Source organism: Notolepis coatsorum (genome assembly GCF_963971535.1).
Source record: "Notolepis coatsorum genome assembly, chromosome: 19".
In the NCBI taxonomy this organism is placed as follows: domain Eukaryota; kingdom Metazoa; phylum Chordata; class Actinopteri; order Aulopiformes; family Paralepididae; genus Notolepis; species Notolepis coatsorum.
Genome location: NC_140183.1, coordinates 85,594,260 through 85,613,815, shown reverse-complemented (window position 1 = coordinate 85,613,815; position 19,556 = coordinate 85,594,260). Strand labels below are relative to the sequence as shown.

The window sequence follows — 19,556 nt, the reverse complement described above, 5'->3', positions numbered from 1 at the left end:
AAGGAAGAACAGCCTGCTCTGTCCTTTCTTGTAAAGTGCTTCCGCATTAGCAGCCCAGGCCAGCTTATCATCTAGGTGCACTCCTAAATATTTGGAGAGAGAGACCAGCATATAGTAGAAGGAGGAGAGGAGGACAGAGGGGAGAGAGAGACCAGCATATAGTAGAAGGAGAAGAGGAGGACAGAGGGGAGAGAGAGACCAGCATATAGTAGGAGGAGGAGAGGAGGACAGAGGGGAGAGAGAGACCAGAATATAGTAGGAGGAGGAGAGGAGGACAGAGGGGAGAGAGAGACCAGCATATAGTAGAAGGAGGAGAGGAGGACAGAGGGGAGAGAGAGACCAGAATATAGTAGGAGGAGGAGAGGAGGACAGAGGGGAGAGAGAGACCAGAATATATAGAGGAGAGGAGGACAGAGGGGAGAGAGAGACTAGAATATAGTAGGAGGAGGAGAGGAGGACAGGGGGAGAGAGAGACTAGAATATAGTAGGAGGAGGAGAGGAGGACAGAGGGGAGAGAGAGACCAGAATATAGTAGGAGGAGGAGAGGAGGACAGAGGGGAGAGAGAGAGCAGAATATAGTAGGAGGAGGAGAGGAGGACAGGGGGGAGAGAGAGACCAGAATATAGTAGGAGGAGGAGAGGAGGACAGAGGGGAGAGAGAGACTAGAATATAGTAGGAGGAGGAGAGGAGGACAGAGGGGAGAGAGAGACCAGAATATAGTAGGAGGAGGAGAGGAGGACAGAGGGGAGAGAGAGACTAGAATATATAGAGGAGAGGAGGACAGAGGGGAGAGAGAGACCAGCATATAGTAGGAGGAGGAGAGGAGGACAGGGGGATAGAGAGACCAGAATATAGTAGGAGGAGAAGAGGAGGACAGAGGGGAGAGAGAGACCAGAATATAGTAGGAGGAGGAGAGGAGGACAGAGGGGAGAGAGAGACCAGCATATAGTAGAATGAGGAGAGGAGGACAGGGGGAGAGAGAGACTAGAATATAGTAGGAGGAGGAGAGGAGGACAGGGGGAGAGAGAGACTAGAATATAGTAGGAGGAGGAGAGGAGGACAGAGGGGAGAGAGAGACCAGAATATAGTAGGAGGAGGAGAGGAGGACAGAGGGGAGAGAGAGACCAGAATATAGGAGGAGGAGGAGAGGAGGACAGAGGGGAGAGAGAGACCAGAATATATAGAGGAGAGGAGGACAGAGGGGAGAGAGAGACCAGAATATATAGAGGAGAGGAGGACAGAGGGGAGAGAGAGACCAGCATATAGTAGGAGGAGAGGAGGAGGACAGAGGGGAGAGAGAGACCAGAATATAGTAGGAGGAGGAGAGGAGGACAGAGGGGGAGAGAGAGACCAGAATATAGTAGGAGGAGGAGAGGAGGACAGAGGGGAGAGAGAGACTAGAATATATAGAGGAGAGGAGGACAGGGGGAGAGAGAGACCAGCATATAGTAGGAGGAGGAGAGGAGGACAGAGGGGAGAGAGAGACCAGCATATAGTAGGAGGAGGAGAGGAGGACAGGGGGAGAGAGAGACCAGCATATAGTAGGAGGAGGAGAGGAGGACAGGGGGAGAGAGAGACTATAATATATAGAGGAGAGGAGGACAGAGGGGAGAGAGAGACTAGAATATATAGAGGAGAGGAGGACAGAGGGGAGAGAGAGACCAGCATATAGTAGGAGGAGGAGAGGAGGACAGAGGGGAGAGAGAGACCAGCATATAGTAGGAGAAGGAGAGGAGGACAGAGGGGAGAGAGAGACCAGAATATAGTAGGAGGAGGAGAGGAGGACAGGGGGAGAGAGAGACCAGCATATAGTAGGAGGAGAAGAGGAGGACAGAGGGGAGAGAGACCAGAATATAGTAGGAGGAGGAGAGGAGGACAGAGGGGAGAGAGAGACCAGCATATAGTAGGAGAAGGAGAGGAGGACAGAGGGGAGAGAGAGACCAGAATATAGTAGGAGGAGGAGAGGAGGACAGAGGGGAGAGAGAGACCAGCATATAGTAGGAGGAGGAGAGGAGGACAGGGGGGAGAGAGAGACCAGAATATAGTAGGAGGAGAAGAGGAGGACAGAGGGGAGAGAGAGACTAGAATATAGTAGGAGGAGGAGAGGAGGACAGAGGGGAGAGAGAGACTAGAATATAGTAGGAGGAGGAGAGGAGGACAGAGGGGAGAGAGAGACTAGAATATAGTAGGAGGAGGAGAGGAGGACAGAGGGAGAGAGAGACTAGAATATAGTAGGAGGAGGAGAGGAGGACAGAGGGGAGAGAGAGACTAGAATATAGTAGGAGGAGAAGAGGAGGACAGAGGGGAGAGAGAGACCAGCATATAGTAGGAGGAGGAGAGGAGGACAGAGGGGAGAGAGAGACCAGCATATATTAGGAGGAGGAGAGGAGGACAGAGGGGAGAGAGAGACCAGCATATAGTAGGAGGAGGAGAGGAGGACAGAGGGGAGAGAGAGACTAGAATATAGTAGGAGGAGGAGAGGAGGACAGGGGGAGAGAGAGACCAGAATATATAGAGGAGAGGAGGACAGAGGGGAGAGAGAGACCAGCATATAGTAGGAGGAGGAGAGGAGGACAGAGGGGGGAGAGAGACTAGAATATAGTAGGAGGAGGAGAGGAGGACAGAGGGGAGAGAGAGACCAGCATATATAGAGGAGAGGAGGACAGGGGGAGAGAGAGACTAGAATATAGTAGGAGGAGGAGAGGAGGACAGGGGGAGAGAGACCAGAATATAGTAGGAGGAGGAGAGGAGGACAGAGGGGAGAGAGAGACCAGAATATATAGAGGAGAGGAGGACAGGGGGAGAGAGAGACTAGAATATAGTAGGAGGAGGAGAGGAGGACAGGGGGAGAGAGACCAGAATATAGGAGGAGGAGGAGAGGAGGACAGAGGGGAGAGAGAGACTAGAATATATAGAGGAGAGGAGGACAGAGGGGAGAGAGAGACCAGAATATATAGAGGAGAGGAGGACAGAGGGGAGAGAGAGACCGGAATATATAGAGGAGAGGAGGACAGAGGGGAGAGAGAGACCAGAATATAGTAGGAGGAGAAGAGGAGGACAGAGGGGAGAGAGAGACCAGAATATAGTAGGAGGAGAAGAGGAGGACAGAGGGGAGAGAGACCAGAATATAGTAGGAGGAGGAGAGGAGGACAGGGGGAGAGAGAGACTAGAATATATAGAGGAGAGGAGGACAGAGGGGAGAGAGAGACCAGAATATAGGAGGAGGAGGAGAGGAGGACAGAGGGGAGAGAGAGACCAGCATATAGTAGGAGGAGGAGAGGAGGACAGAGGGGAGAGAGACCAGAATATATAGAGGAGAGGAGGACAGGGGGAGAGAGAGACCAGAATATAGTAGAAGGAGGAGAGGAGGACAGAGGGGAGAGAGACCAGAATATATAGAGGAGAGGAGGACAGGGGGAGAGAGAGACCAGAATATATAGAGGAGAGGAGGACAGGGGGAGAGAGAGACCAGAATATAGTAGAAGGAGGAGAGGAGGACAGAGGGGAGAGAGAGACCAGAATATAGTAGGAGGAGGAGAGGAGGACAGAGGGGAGAGAGAGACCAGCATATAGTAGGAGGAGGAGAGGAGGACAGAGGGGAGAGAGAGACCAGAATATAGTAGGAGGAGAAGAGGAGGACAGAGGGGAGAGAGAGACTAGAATATAGTAGGAGGAGGACAGAGGGGAGAGAGACCAGAATATAGTAGTAGGAGGAGAGGAGGACAGAGGGGAGAGAGAGACTAGAATATAGTAGGAGGAGGAGAGGAGGACAGAGGGGAGAGAGAGACTAGAATATAGTAGGAGGAGGAGAGGAGGACAGAGGGGAGAGAGAGACTAGAATATAGTAGGAGGAGGACAGAGGGGAGAGAGACCAGAATATAGTAGTAGGAGGAGAGGAGGACAGAGAGGAGAGAGAGACCAGAATATAGTAGGAGGAGGAGAGGAGGACAGAGGGAGGGGAGAGAGAGACCAGCATATAGTAGGAGGAGGGGAGGAGGACAGAGGGGGGAGAGAGACCAGAATATAGTAGGAGGAGGAGAGGAGGACAGAGGGGAGAGAGAGACTAGAATATAGTAGGAGGAGGAGAGGAGGACAGAGGGGAGAGAGAGGGGAGAGAGAGACCAGCATATAGTAGTAGGAGGAGAGGAGGACAGAGGGAGGGGAGAGAGAGACCAGCATATAGTAGGAGGAGGAGAGGAGGACAGGGGGGAGAGAGAGACTAGAATATAGTAGGAGGAGGAGAGGAGGACAGGGGGGAGAGAGAGACTAGAATATAGTAGGAGGAGGAGAGGAGGACAGGGGGGAGAGAGAGACTAGAATATAGGAGGAGGAGGAGAGGAGGACAGAGGGGAGAGAGACCAGAATATAGGAGGAGGAGGTGAGGAGGACAGAGGGGAGAGAGAGCCCAGAATATAGGAGGAGGTGTTCAGTAAAAGGAGATTTGTTTGAGCTTCTGCTATTTAAAGGTGCGCTCAGTACGATTTTTGATTATTGCTGAATGAGGACCAAGTAGACTCAATCATTAAATCACATGCTTATTCCACATACTTGTACATGGTTGAGTCTATATGGTCCACATTCTCAGTCCCTCAAATCTTACTGAATGCACCTTTAATTATGCTGGGGTATATTGTACACTTTGATTAATAATGTCTCAAAAAACAAACGTGAAAAGTGACACTCTCCTTCATTCCAACTGTCCCTCTATCTACTCCCTCTCCCTCTAATTCAAATTCAAATAGGCTTTATTGGCATGAAATATTAACATACTTATTGCCATACTTATTTGTTCAACATACAAACAATAACATATATATTAAGCAATAAAATATCATAATATTAGTAATAACAGTAAGGACAATCAACAAGAAACATATTAATTTACAAAATAGTCACTCGATCGGGTAGTCATTTTTCAAGTGTGGCCACTCAGATACATTTACAGGGCTTGTTCTCGTATTTTGTGACAACCGTCTACATATTTTGCAGCTAATGCTGTACACTGACTTTTCTCCCCACACATGTGTAGCAGCTTTTGGCGATCAGGGAGATGGATAAACTGTGCGTCAATTTTGTTTATTTTATCAAAGAAGACTTCTCTTAGATCCTTGTATTTCTCACAGTATAGCAGGAAGTGAGGTTCTGTCTCAATGTCCCCCTGATGGCAAAGTGAACACAGCCTGGCCTCTCTGCGTCTCTTCTTCTTCTTCTTCTTCTTCTTCTTCTTCTTCTTCTTCTTCTTCTTCTTCTTCTTCTTCTTCTTCTTCTTCTTCTTCTTCTTCTTCTTCTTCTTCTTCTTCTTCTTCTTCTTCTTCTTCTTCTTCTTCTTCTTCTTCTTCTTCTTCTTCCTCCTCCTCCTCCTCCCTCTCTCTCCCTGCTGCTCATCAGATCTTCCATATGACCTATGACCTGGCCAGTGCCATGGTGAGAATAGTGAACCTGATTGGTATGATGCTGCTGCTGTGTCACTGGGACGGCTGTCTGCAGTTCCTGGTTCCCATGCTCCAAGACTTCCCCCCAGACTGCTGGGTCTCCAAAAACAACATGGTGGTAAGTTATACTGACTAGCAGTGTGTGGTGTGTGTGTGTGTGTGTGTGTGTGTGTGTGTGTGTGTGTGTGTGTGTGTGTGTGTGTGTGTGTGTGTGTGTGTGTGTGTGTGTGTGTGTGTGTGTGTGTGTGTGTGTGTGTGTGTGTGTGTGTGTGTGTGTGTGTGTGTGTGTGTGTGTGTGTGTGTGTGTGTGTGTGTGTAGTGTGTGTGTGTGTGTGTGTGTGTGTGTGTGTGTGTGTGTCTAAACATCTAACATAAGCTTCTGCCCTTTTGCCCTTAGAGTCAAAAAGTGCCCTTTTTTGCCTGGTGTTAATTGTATTTATTTTATTTATTTATTTTCTATTGAAATTCTATCAAATAAAGCTGGCAGTGTGGCTACATGGGTAGAGCTCCGGATTCATGATTGGAAGATCACCGGTTCAAGCCCCGGTCAAGGCCGGTGTCCGAAAGTGGTGGTCCAGCAGGGAGCACTCTGTCCTCTGGACTTGGCAGTAACAATGGTGTTACGGTGATAGGGACACTGTATAGTTGCGAGTGCTGTCCTTCGGATGAGATGTTAAACCGAGGTCCCGTCTGAATTCCGTCGTTAAAGAATCCAGGGCACCTATCGCAAATAGTAGGGGGTTCCCCGACGTTCCTGGTCAAATTCCCAATCAAGGCCACCTAATCATCCCTTCCCCTTAATTAACTGATATCAATCCCTGTCTCCTGAGCCTTTCAGCCATTGTGTAGTGTGTGATGTGTGCCTGGTGCCAGGGTATGGCAGCCATTGAGTCTGCTTAGCCCAAGGTTAGGTGCTACACAGTGGAGGTAATTTCCATCCTACATTGTAGTAAAGCACTTTGAGTGTCTAGAAAAGTGCTTTATAAATGCACTTTATTATCATTCAAATATAGAGAGAGAAATGTATACTAGTGTCCATGAAAACATACACCAATTTAAAAACGCTGTTAACTAGAAAGGTGCACTCAATAGAGTGCAAATCAACACCAGGCAGCAGCCACCTATTTATCTAATAGCCTACACATGGCAAACATAGACCAATGAACACTATTATACAGTATTACACTATTACAGTATTACACACTATTATGCTATTACAAAGTATTACACTATTAACACTTTTACACAATATTACACCATTACACACTATTACACTATTACACAGTATTACATAATTACACAGTATTACACTATTACACTATTACACAGTATTACACTATTGGACTGCATATAAATGGATGGTAAATGGACTGCATTTATATAGCGCTTTTATCCAAAGTGCTTTACAATTTGTTCCTCGCTTTTTTACACATTCACTCACACATTTGCACACAGACGGTGGAGGCGACCATGCAAGGTGCCAACCTGCTCATCGGGAGCAGGGAACCTCCAGATTACCAGACGACTGCTCTACCTCCCGAGCCACTCTATTACACTATTACAGTATCACACACTATTACACAGTATTAACACTTTTACACACTATTACACTATTACAGTATTACACATTATTACACTATTGGGTGGAATAAACCTTTAACTATTTGGGTGGAATAAAGCTTTAAAACTTAAAGTTCATTGACACCTCCCATAAGTCTCGGTTCATGAGACAAACAGTTCATGAGATATGGAAGGGGGGCATATTAGGGGGCTTATTTCAATGAACAATTGGTTCATAAAGGTTAAGGTATATCATACTGAAAAATATTCGAGAATCCAGGTCCTTGGCCTTCTGTCAGCCTACAGTATGTAGCCGACAACGTCTCATCCAAATCGGCCCTGTAGTTTGTGAGATTAGCTGCAGACAGAGACACACACACACACACACACACACACACACACACACACACACACACACACACACACACACACACACACACACACACACACACACACACACACACACACACACACACACACACACACACACACACACACACAGACGCAACTAATTACATGATCTCCTCAGGCTTCCGCCTGGTGGAGATAATAAAGAAAATCATTAAAGCGATAAGGAAGGCATAAAATTCAAATTACAGCAGCACTGCCATTTCTGTTCTCTCTCTCTTTCTTTCTCTCTCTCCCACTCACACACACACACACTCTCTCTCTCTCTCTCTCTCTCTCTCTCTCTCTCTCTCTCTCTCTCTCTCTCTCTCTCTCTTTCTCACTCACTCTCACCCAGCATTCCATTCTTCCTGCATGAGGGCCCAAGAACAGAAGGAGACAGGGAGAACAAAAAGAAGGGAGAGAGCAAGAGAGAGAGAGAACACAAACAGGCTCCCAGCTTTAAGGTTATTACAGTAGTGACTACTGTGTGTAATAAGTGTGCCTGTGTGGTGTGTAAGTCACTTGCTTGTGTATGCTTTCCATCAGTAGTCTGTTTGCCTGGTGGAAATAGCTGTTCACTCTACCATGTCTCAATTTATTTTCTTTTTTTTATTCTTCCAGAATTTCTCAGTGATGATGTAATGATGTAATCTCTGAGCGGAATGGGGTCTAAACTACACCAAAAATGTATTGCCAATTGTCGTCTCCTCCTCCAGCCCTGTAAGGCAGATAGATTGGTGGATGAATGGCTAATTGGGCAAATAAGTGAAGTATAAATTAATCAAAAGCGTAAAAGATTACTTACTTAGTTACTTTCACCTGCTACCCCTTCTGGGGCATATAGGCCGTCAACAAGTGATCTCCAGGCATCTCTGTCTTCAGCTGTTCTCTCCAGTTGGTTCCAGGTTATCTTCATGGTATTGGTGTCTGCCTCCAGGTCTCTGCGCCAGGTGTTTCTTGGGCGACCCCTTTTCCACTTTCCCTGTGGGTTCCATGTTAGGGAGTGTCTGTTGATGGTACTTGCGGGCTTTCGCAGGGTGTGGCCTATCCAGCGCCATCTGCGTTTCTTAATTTCTTCTGGTTTGTTCTCTGCCAGAGTTCGCAGTTGCTGATGGTGTCTGGCCATCGGATGTGGATGATCTTCCACAGGCAGCTGTTAATTAAGACCTGCACTTTCCTGATGGTTGCAGCTGTAGTTCTCCATGTCTCTGCTCCATATAGTAAGACTTCCTTGACGTTGGTGTTGAAGAATTTGACTTTGGTGTTGGAAGTCAGTTCTTTTGAGCTCCAGATGTTCCGTAATTGCACAAATGCTGTACATGCTTTCCTTATTCATGCTCTAACATCAGCATCTGTGCCGCCCTGCTTGTCAATAACACTGCTAAGGTAGGTAAAGGCTTCAACTTCTTCCAAAGCCTCGCCATCCAGCATGATTGCGTTGGTGTTGTTTGCTGCATTGGTCTTGAGGATCTTAGTCTTGCCTTTGTGGATGTTGAGTCCCATTGCGCGGAAGTGGATGCCACGTTGTTGGTCTTCTCCTGCATCTGTTGTTGGGTGTGCGACAGTAGTGCCAAATCGTCAGCATAGTCCAAGGCGTCCAGTTGCATCCAAGGTGTCCACTGAATCCCGTACCTTCTCTGTGCTGTGGAGGTCTTCATTATCCAGTCAATGGCCAGCAGGAAGAGGAAGGGCGAGAGCAGACAACCTTGTCTGACCCCAGTCCTCATTTGGAATGCCTCTGTGAGCTGCCCTCCGTGGACCACCTTGCATGTCAGTCCCTCATAGGATTTCCTGATGATGGAAACAATCTTGGTCGGCACCCCATAATGTCGGAGAAGCTTCCAGAGGGTCTCTCTGTCTAGGCTGTCAAAGGCTTTCTCATAGTCCACAAAGTTTATGTACAGGGGCGAGTTCCACTCTATCGACTGCTCCACGATGATGCGCAGCACTGCAATCTGGTCTGTGCAGGATCGGTCCTTGCGGAAACCAGCTTGCTCATCGCGGAGTTGTGCATCGATGAGGTCCTTCATCCTGTTCAAGATGACTCTGTTAAAAACCTTCCCTGGCACTGATAGCAGTGTGATCCCTCTGTAATTTGCGCAATTGCTAAGGTCGCCTTTCTTTGGGATCTTGATGAGGTAGCCCTCTTTCCAATCTCCTGGCACTTCTTCTTCCTCCCATATCTTCATGAAGAGTGGGAGCATCTTCACCGTGGTTTCTATATCTGACTTCAGTGCCTCCACGGGGATGTTGTCTGGTCCTGCAGCCTTTCCGTTCCTCAGCTGCTTGATAGCCGTCCTAATTTATTCCCTGGTTGGTGCGTTGCTGGCTATGCGTAGGTCTGTGTCAGCCTGTGTGATGTCTGGTGGGTTCTGTGGTGCTGGCCGGTTTAGAAGTTTTTCAAAATACTCCATCCATCTGTTCTTCTGTTGCTCCTCTCCCGTTGTTATCGGTCTTCCCTCTTTGCCCTTCACAGGTTATTCTGGTTTGCTGTACTTTCCTGCCAGCTTCTTGGTGTACAGTTCTCTCATATTCCCCTCTCTTGCTGCTTGCTCTGCCTCTGTTGCCAGGTCGTCCATATACCTTTGCTTGTCTGCTCTGATGCTCTTCTTTACTAGCTTGTTTCCTTCTGCATACCTTTCTTGTGCCTTTGTCTTCTCTGCTCTTGTCCGGCTGTTGTTCACTGCCGCCTTCTTCTCCCTCTTCTCTTGGATCTTTCGCAGACTGTCCCCTGATATCCACTCCTTGTGCTGGTGCTTCTTGGGGCCAAGCACTTCCTGGCAGGTAGACATTACTGCCTCTTTTATCTCCTTCCACCTGTTCTCCAGGGTACACTCGTCCTCTTCCAACAGCTCCTGTAAAACTTGGAACTTGTTGCTGAGTGTTACTCTGAACTCTTCCAGCTTACTAGCGTCTCTCAAGAAAGCTGTGTTGTACCTGTGTCGTGTTGTACGTGCCGACATCCAGTTCTTTCTCAACTTCAGCTTCAGGCTAGCTACGATGAGGTGGTGGTCTGAAGCCACATCTGCTCCTCTCTTTACTCTTATATCCTGCATGGACCTCCTGAATTTCTTGCTGATACAGACGTGGTGATGATCCTTGGACCATGGGCTTCCCATCCTATGAGTGCTGTCTGTGCTGCTTTAGATAGCATCAGTGCTACTCCTTGGGTGTGGGAGGCGTTGTCCTCTTCGTGTCCGGAGTACAGCAGTAACTCTCCTGGGATCATCCCTATGTTCCCCGGGTCCTATGTTCCCCGGGTTCTATGTTCCTCGCTTTGATTGATTAATAGATAGAACATTTTATAAATTTTTATTATTTTATTAATTATTAATGTCCGCCTTGTTTCGAACGGTTAAGCTTAGGCCCTCTTTCGAACTGGTTAAGGTTAGAGTTTGGAATCAGGGCTGGTGGTCTAAAATGTTCAATCAATCAATCAATCAAAGCGGGGAACATAGAACCTGGGGAACATAGGACCCGGGGAACATAGACATGCTCCCACTCTCCTGAGGCTAGTAGTTTCTGTTCGGACTGTGTCCATCTTGTCTCGCTTATTCCTAGCAGCGTGAGATTGTAGTTACTCATCGCTGCTGCTACTTGAAATGTCTTACCCGTCTCATACATGGTTCTCACGTTCCACGTACCGATGTGGGCAGCCCTGGTCGAAAGAAGGTGGTCGGCCGTGTGGCTTCCAGAGACTTCTGGCTTTCACCACATGGTGTCATAGACCTTCTTATCGAAGACCCTTCTCTTCCCTGGGCCAAGGTGTTGATGTCTTATTTATCTCTTGTTTCTGTAACAATATAGTGTTTTACAGGGTGGGGATGTTAGCCCCTTGCCCAACCCCCAACCTGGAGAGCCAGGTGCTACTTTTCGTCCAGCCTACTCTACTAAATATACAGAAATTAAAACGTAATGAAAAATGTATCTTACATTTTAATCTTGAATCTAAAAAAAAAACATCAAGTCAGTGTTGTTGAGGCTTGACATTTTGCATGTTTACATCTATCTGGCATGTTGCCTAGATTAGTGCATGCCAAGCTGGTACTAAGCGTAACCGGTCAGACCCATAGGGCACACAAAAGGCTGTTTGGAAAAATACTAAACATACAGACAGTGGTGGAAAGTAACTACTGTACTTAAGTAAAGAAAAATTGCTACTTGTACTTTACAAGTGAGTATTTTCATTTTAGGGAACTTTATACTTTTACTCCACTACATTTCAAAGGGAATATTGTAATTTTTTTGTGATGGATCACGGTTTATGTGGGTTTTATTTTAGTTTATTCTAAGGTGCTTTGGCTTTATTTCGTCTTTCTGTGAGGGGGACAGCTGTCTATTTCATCTTTCTGTGAGGGGCAGCACTGGCCTCTGCAGTTAATTGCCATGCGGCATGGCAGGTGTGTGGGCTTGATTGCCACCTGATTGGTGTCAGGTGTGCATTAAGTAGGTTTGGTTCACTGTGTTCGGATGCTTATCCATTTCATGTTTTTCCCTCAATAGTAGAGGAGTGTCCCAAGCTCATGCTTCTAGGGCTTTCTCTGTCTCTAGTGGTATTGTTTTTATTGTTGTTTTCAACTGTTAGGCAGTGGTGGTTATTTTGGGATTTTTACCCAGTTATTTTATACTGGTGTTTTGTGTTTCCTACTGTTTTAATTTAAATTTATTTTATTCTTGTGTTTTCCCCCACCCTCTCTCATCGCTCAGCGATTCCAGTGGTTACCCCCCTGTCTGCGTGTGTGTCCTACACCCCCCCCCCCCAACCCTGACACTTTTTACTCCACTACATTTATCTGACCCCATCAGTTACTAGTTACTGTGAAGAAAAAGGTTTTGCATATAGAGAACGTGGCAAAAATGTATGAAGATTATATACTTTCACATGAGAAGCCTGTCAACTTCAAGAGGACATAATCAGAGCAGCATAACTGGATCACATACCACTTTAACTTAACCTTTAATCAGAGCAGCATAACTGGCCCACATACCACTTTAACATAACCTTTAGAGGTCAATGGTTCAATTATTGAATGCTCCCAAGCTCTAGAATACACAAACATGTAGAATGCGTACTTTTACTTTAGATACTTAAGTACATTCAATAGTATACTATAATTTTACTAAGTAAAGGAACTGTGTACTTCTTCCACCACTGTGTGGTGTGATGTGTGTGGTGCTCAACATCAACAAGGATGAGCATGTCACTAATGCAAACTTGTATGGGGGGGTGCTAAAGGTGAGCGATAAAGTGGCAGTCAGGAGAATGAGGCTGGCAGGTCACTGCCAGAGACACCATGAGATGCCAACCAGCAACCTTGTGCTGTGGGAACCAACACACGGGCATCGATCACGAGGACGTCCCACACTAACCTACATGGACGTACTCAGGAGAGATGCGGGAACAGAAAGCACCGGCGAGCTAGCCAGATGCATGGAGGATCGGGATGACTGGAAGCACCGATGGAGGGCCCGTCCGAGGACAACCTAGATAGACCACTGCATACAGACACACACATGCATGTGGTGATTGGTGCATGTCTGTGAACTGGTGAGGAGGGGGAAGTAACATTGAGTGGTCTGTCAGGGGGAGGAAGATACACACACACACACACACACACACACACACACACACACACACACACACACACACACACACACTTATGTCAAGTCAAGTCAAGAGTTTTATTTGTCACGGCATACAAGCATACAGTGAAATGCGGGTGGTCATGCCCGCAGCAATTGTGCAATAATACAAGTAATAAAAATAAGAATAAGACATAGAATGAGACATACAAATGGGGGAAATAAGTATTGAACACATCAGCATTTTGTCCCGTAAATATATTTCCAATGTGGCCATTCAAGTGAAATTTCCACCAGACTTTGGTATTAACTCAGGGAATCCAGACAAAAAATCTAAACATTAAAGTCCATACATAAATAAAGTTATGTGTAATAAAGTGGAATGACATAGGAAAAAAGTATTGCATTTATTATTATTTTTTTAAACCTACCCCACCCCCGCGACCATACAACTATACGTAGCACCCCTCCGCCACTGACCACGCCCCCAAATGTGTCCCCTCCACCACTGACAACAGAGTTACGCCCTTGACTATATATCCTTATCTTGCTATATCCATCTATTTACTATACAAGAACCACTCCCGTTCTTTTATTTTTTATTTTTTAAGTGACCTTTTTCATTGACCGTTGAGTGTGTGCGTGTGCAGCATGTGTGTGTTCGTGCTAAAGTGTCTGTTAGTGTGTGAGCGTATACAGTATGTGTGTTGTGTGTGTGCTCATGTGTGCTTGTGTGTGGAGAGTTCAGTGTTCAAGACTCTGATGGCCTGGGGGAAGAAGCTGAGCCGAAGTCTCTCTGTCCTAGTTGCTGGTGTGCGCAGGTGTTTGCCTGACCGCAGCAGCTTGAACAGGCTGTTGTTGGGGTGGTGAGGGTCTTTCATTATTCTGCAGGCTCTGGATTTGCACCTCTTGTTATATAAGACCTGCAGGGGTGGTAGTGCAATACCCGTAGTACGCTCAGCTGAGCGCACCACTCTCTGTAGGGCCTTCTTGTCCTGTGCCTTGCTGTTTCCATACCAGGCAGTGATGTTTCCAGTCAAGATGCTCTCTACAGCGTAGAAGGATTGGAGTATCTTCCCCGATACTCTGAACTTCCTTAACTGTCTCAGGTGGTAGAGGCGCTGCTTCGCCTTTTTTACGACTGAGTCTATGTGTGTTGTCCATGTCAGGTCCTCTGAGATGAGAACCCCCAGGTACTTAAAGCTGCTCACCCTATGAAACTATTTTTTTTATTTTTATTTTTTTTTTTACTTTCTCTCCTCCTTTTTCCTTTTTTTTTATTGATCTTTTTCCCCCTCCATTTTCCTCCGATTTTCTCCCATCCCAATGTTAGTCGTATGCCAATTCCCAGTCCCTTCCTGGTCGCTGCGCACTTACCCCCCACAGTCAGATCATCTGGGAGAGTGGAGGCTACCACGTGCTTCCTCCGACACACGTCCAGCCAATCACCGCTTCTTTTCACCCGGCAGCGCGGATTCTCATCGAGAGGGCGTAGCGTGTGGGAGGACCACACTATCCCCCTCAAGTCCTATCCGCGCTTAGCAGGCGCCCCGACCGAACTGTAGGAGTCGCTGTTTACAACGACCCGGACCCACCCCGCCAGCTTCTCCCACCCTCTAATACAGCCAATTGTATTAGTGCAGACGGCCAGCCAAGCTGGTGACAACCCCGGAGCTGTGAGCTGGATTCGAACAGGCGAATCCAGCTCACAGCTCCGGGGTTGGTGACGAACGCAATCTCCGCTCGGCCACCTAACCGCCCCTCTCTCCTCCTTTTTCTGTGATTTTTCTCCCCATCCCAATTTACCTCTCGTGCCAATTCTCCCTCCCCTCCCCTGATCGTTGTCGCATATGCCCCCCACTGGCCGGTTGTAGGGAGGATAGAAGCCTTGCATCTCATGTCCCCTCCGATACATGTGGAGGCAGCCTGTCACATCTTTTCACCTGCCAGCGCGGACTCTCATTTGGCGAGGAGTAACGTGTAGGAGGCTCACACTGCCCCCGCCACTTTTCCTGACTTTGCTGTGCAGGCTCCCCAACCGACCTGTAGGAGTCGCTGTTCACGGGGGGGCGGAGCTAGGCGATTATGGAGTAGACGTGTTTCACGTGAGCTCCCTTCTACCGTGCGGAATATACGTTTTTCCCCATTAGTCTTTATTTTATTTTTATTTGTTTTTTGTCTGCTTGTTAAGTCGTCGAGTTTCAACTACTGTCGTCAACTTTTTTCGACTTTCTGCGATGTCGGTGGTGGAAACCAGATCCATGAGCGCTCCAGCCAGCAAACTACCACTGGGCCTGGCCGCACCATCGCCCGGTGTCGGGGAGATAAGCGAAGCTGTGCTCTCGGTCATGACCAAGCTCCATGCAGAATCTGAGACACGCTTCGCTGAAACACAAAGAAAAGTGCTGGCGGATTTTTGTGATAACCTTCATCGAGAGATATCAGGGGAAATAAGGTTGGCGGTCGTCCCGTTGATAGACAAGATGGAGTCGCTGCACGCTGTCTCCTCGGCTAATGCTATTGAACTAGCTGCGCTAACGACGGAGGCCTCATTACAGGACGAGAAGATGGCGGATCTGGAGCTCTCCCTGCTGGCTAGGCAGGCCGAAGTTGCCAAACTACAGTCGGTAATTGTGGAAATACAGTCCCGGGAGAGACGCTACAACATCAGGATTGTTGGAGTACCGGAGGGCAGCGGGGAAGGCCGTCTCTCTGAGACCATGCCAGAATTGCTGCAAGAAATACTGGGGAAAGACGTCCTCCCCTCCCCTCCCGTATGTGAATCGGCCTACAGAGCGGGCAGGTCCACTCCTGGAGTGAACAAGGAACCGAGGCCCATCATTGTCAAGCTGAACAGGCTACAGCAGAGAGAACTCATCATGCGGTCGGCTCGTACCAGAAGGGGTAATCTAAGGCTTGGCGATCACAAAGTGGCCATTTTCGAAGACTTTACTCCGGAGGTTCAAGCACAGAGAGGCGAATACAAAGTGGTCCTGTCCAAGCTATGGAAACTAGGCCTGAGGCCCACGCTATTCGCTCCCGCGAAATTATCTGTGTTGGATAAGGTCGATGGTCGGCGTTCATTTTGGTCGTTGGCTAAAGCGAAGGAATATCTCGAGGGGATAGCCGAGACTGTAGCTTGATATCTATGACGGGTGAGTGACTTGGCGATGTGGGTCTGAATACATTAATAGGGCCGACAATTCATGCTGTCATGCCTAGACATGCTAACTGTTCACTGCCCATCCAACTAGCGGGGCTTCCCAATGACTTCTGTTACTTGCTAATGCTGACCTCATGGTCGTACTTGTGTATCGCCTCTTTGGAAGCTAACAAGCTAGCTGAACAATGTACATAACAGACTCTAACGTGCTATCCGGATTCATCACTAGCTTACGCGCTAGCCTCGGGCTTGCTAGCGGGCTGCGTCTAACGTCTGCGCTGAGACATTCGAGACCCGTTAATATTTACGCACTTTGGTTGTTGTTGCTGTTTAAGTGTCATCGGTTCGCACAATTCAACGGTGATCGGGTCCTTAACTAACTTCTTGTATGCTTTTATTTTTATATCCAGGCTGTTTTGAGCTTTGGGCTCCGGTAGGAGAAGATCGTTGAATATATATATAAACAATATATGATAACAGGTTGTGTCAGGTATTGCTTATTACCATCCCCGGGTTAATGAATGTGTTTAATTCTATTCTTACAAAGGTTATGTCATTCCAGCCGTTGTGCCTGATCAGAGGGGCACTTACAGGTTATGTCATTCCAACCGTTGTGCCTGTTCAGAGGGGCTGTTACAGGTGCGCACTTTGACCATAACCCCCTTTTTATTATTGTCGTTGTTTAAATGACATCTGTTTGCACAATTTACCTGTGATCCGATACTGCCTTAGACTATCTGCTGGTATGCTGTAATTTAATTTTGTTTTGAATTTTCCTTTATCCATTTGTGCTATAATATTGCGACGTTGATGCGCAGACTCGGAAATAGATGGTTGCAGGGGTGATGTTGAGTTATTATATAATAATGGCTATTTTCCATTATGGTTATCTCATGTTAGGGCCAAGGCTCAGGTGGTTTTCGACCGATATCTTTATTGAATTTAATTTTTATTATTATTTGTGTTTATTGGACTAGTGGGGGTTTAATCAGGGGTTTATCTAGAGGGGGGTCGGAGTGGGGAGCGTCTTATTGGATCCATGACTCCAGTGGGAAATGATAGGAAGATGACCATCCTTAGTGGATGGGGCATAGGGAGGGGATTGGAGAGTGGGTATAGGAGGGCTTATAATAGGACGGGTGGGTTAGGGTTTAGAGTAGAAGGAGGGGGGGTTGTAACTGGGGTGGTATTTTTATGTGTTTTATGTACTGTTGTCTTATATGTGTGTAATTGTTCCTCCTCTGAACTCCTGGGATTGACCGTCTGGGCCCGCCTGGATCAGCGCCTCTGTACTCAGCCTGGCTGCACTGGTATGTTCTCTACGCATTTAGACAAACTCGACCATGGCTAAATTGAATATTTTAATTTGGAACGCAGGAGGTCTTAACGCCCCACACAAGCGTGCCAGTGTCCTTTGGTTATTGAAGAGAAGAAATATTGACCTTGCTCTCCTTAGTGAGACGCATTTATTGGTGGGTGATGTGTCAAGGCTAGCAAATCGACAATATCATGTTATCTCCTCATCCTCAGCCGATGATAAGACGAAAGGAGTCGTCATAGTTACAAGACGTAACCTTGATATCAAAGTCCTGGATGTGTGGTCGGACACGGAGGGAAGGATTACTATAGCAAAAGTTGAGTTCTCTCATAGGAAGATGGCAATAATAGCATTGTATGCCCCTAACACATTTGATTCAGCGTTCTATAATACAATCACAAAGAATATGTTGGAACTTACTGGATACGCTCTCATTGTGGGTGGCGATTTTAATGCATGCTGGGATGCGGAGATGGATAGGTCCGGGTCCTCGGAAACAAGCGACCAAAAACTGTCCTCTAAGGCCCTCAGGATGTGGGCCCAGGACACTGGGCTCGCAGACCTATGGCGCTTATCCAATCCCACCCTCAAGGATTACTCTCACCTGTCTGCCAGACATAAAACCTTCTCTCGAATAGACTATGCATTCGCATCCCCTAATTTGTTTGATAGTTTCGACGTCTCATTGGTTCCCCTGGCTCTCTCGGACCACAAGGGGATTTTCCTTGTGGCAACCTTTGGCAGGCTCTCCACGAGAGCTCCCAGGTGGCGTTTTAACTCAACCTTATTAAAGAACGATGATTTCTGCTCTGAGTTCGGGAGTAAACTAGCTGAATTCTTGCAGATCAATGTTGGCACGGTCGATGACCCCAGGGTCCTATGGAACGCATTGAAAGGATTTATCAGGGGTCATGTCACACTTTTCTCCTCCAACTTACGTAAATCCCGATAAAAAAAACTAGAAGGACTGGAAACATTATATACGGATCTATACGCATCTTTGCAAACTAACTATAGTGAACGACTAAACACACAACGTAAGATAGTCAAGAAGGAAATAAACTCCATACTTAAACAACAGTCTGAGTTCTTGATACATAGGACAAGGCAAAATTACTACTTTCACGGCTCCAGGCCTAGCCATCTATTGGCAATGAAAATACGCTCGAATGATCATTTCTCGGATATCCCCTCGATCAAGACGCGACAGGGTACAATCACTACGGATTCGAAAAAGATCAACGACACTTGTAAAGAGTTTTACTCACAGTTATATAGCTCAGAGGTTAATCTCGACAACTCTAAATTTGAATCGTTCATTGGCGGGCTTGAGATACCCCACATTTCTGAGGAAGAGGCTAAGGAACTGGGGAAACCGATCACCCCTATGGAACTAAGGGAGACGATCGCTGAAATGCAGAGGGGTAAGGCACCAGGCTGGGATGGTATTCCACCCGAGGTGTATTTAGCTTTCTGGGACCAACTGGGCCCATTGATGCTCGATATGATCAATTATGCTATCGAACAGGGGGAGTTCTCAAGAGATGTCAACATGGCGCTGATTTCTTTACTTCTCAAGAAGGACAAAGATCCCAATGATTGTGGTAGCTATAGGCCCTTGAGTCTTCTCGGGGCCGATTTAAAAGTGTTTGCCAAGGTGCTGGCCCGCCGCCTGCAGAGATTTATGACGGTATTGGTACATTGCGATCAAACTGGTTTTATCCCGGGGCGCCTGGCTGCAGATAATCTTAGGAGGCTGTTGCATGTAGTCGATAACAGTAAAGACAATACAGCTCCGTCCACTGTTCTGTCTTTGGATGCCATGAAGGCGTTTGACAGACTAGAATGGTCATACCTGTGGAAGGTACTTGAGGTCATGGGTCTGGGAAAGAATTTTATTCATATGATTAAAGTCCTGTATGCCTCGCCGTCGGCAATGATACTGACAGGCAAAAACTGTTCCACACTTTTCCCAGTCTCCAGATGTTCTAGACAGGGTTGTCCTCTGAGCCCGGGACTATTCGCGCTTTCCCTCGAACCATTGGCCCAATTTATTAGGCAATCAGAGGACATCGTCCCCATAATGATCAATAATACACCACACAAAATT

General features: G+C 47.1%; 1 protein-coding gene across 1 annotated transcript in view; it reads left to right on the top strand.

Moving 5' to 3' along the window:
* The window catches only part of LOC311246605 (uncharacterized protein), a gene marked incomplete at its 3' end in the record, with an annotated part of 135,360 nt that overhangs the window by 19,139 nt on the left and 96,665 nt on the right, over positions 1-19,556 (top strand). The window contains exon 3 of the mRNA XM_084336755.1: positions 5,389-5,550. Within this exon, the coding sequence (XP_084192881.1) occupies positions 5,389-5,550 (162 nt within the window). The remainder of the gene's footprint in view (positions 1-5,388; positions 5,551-19,556) is intronic.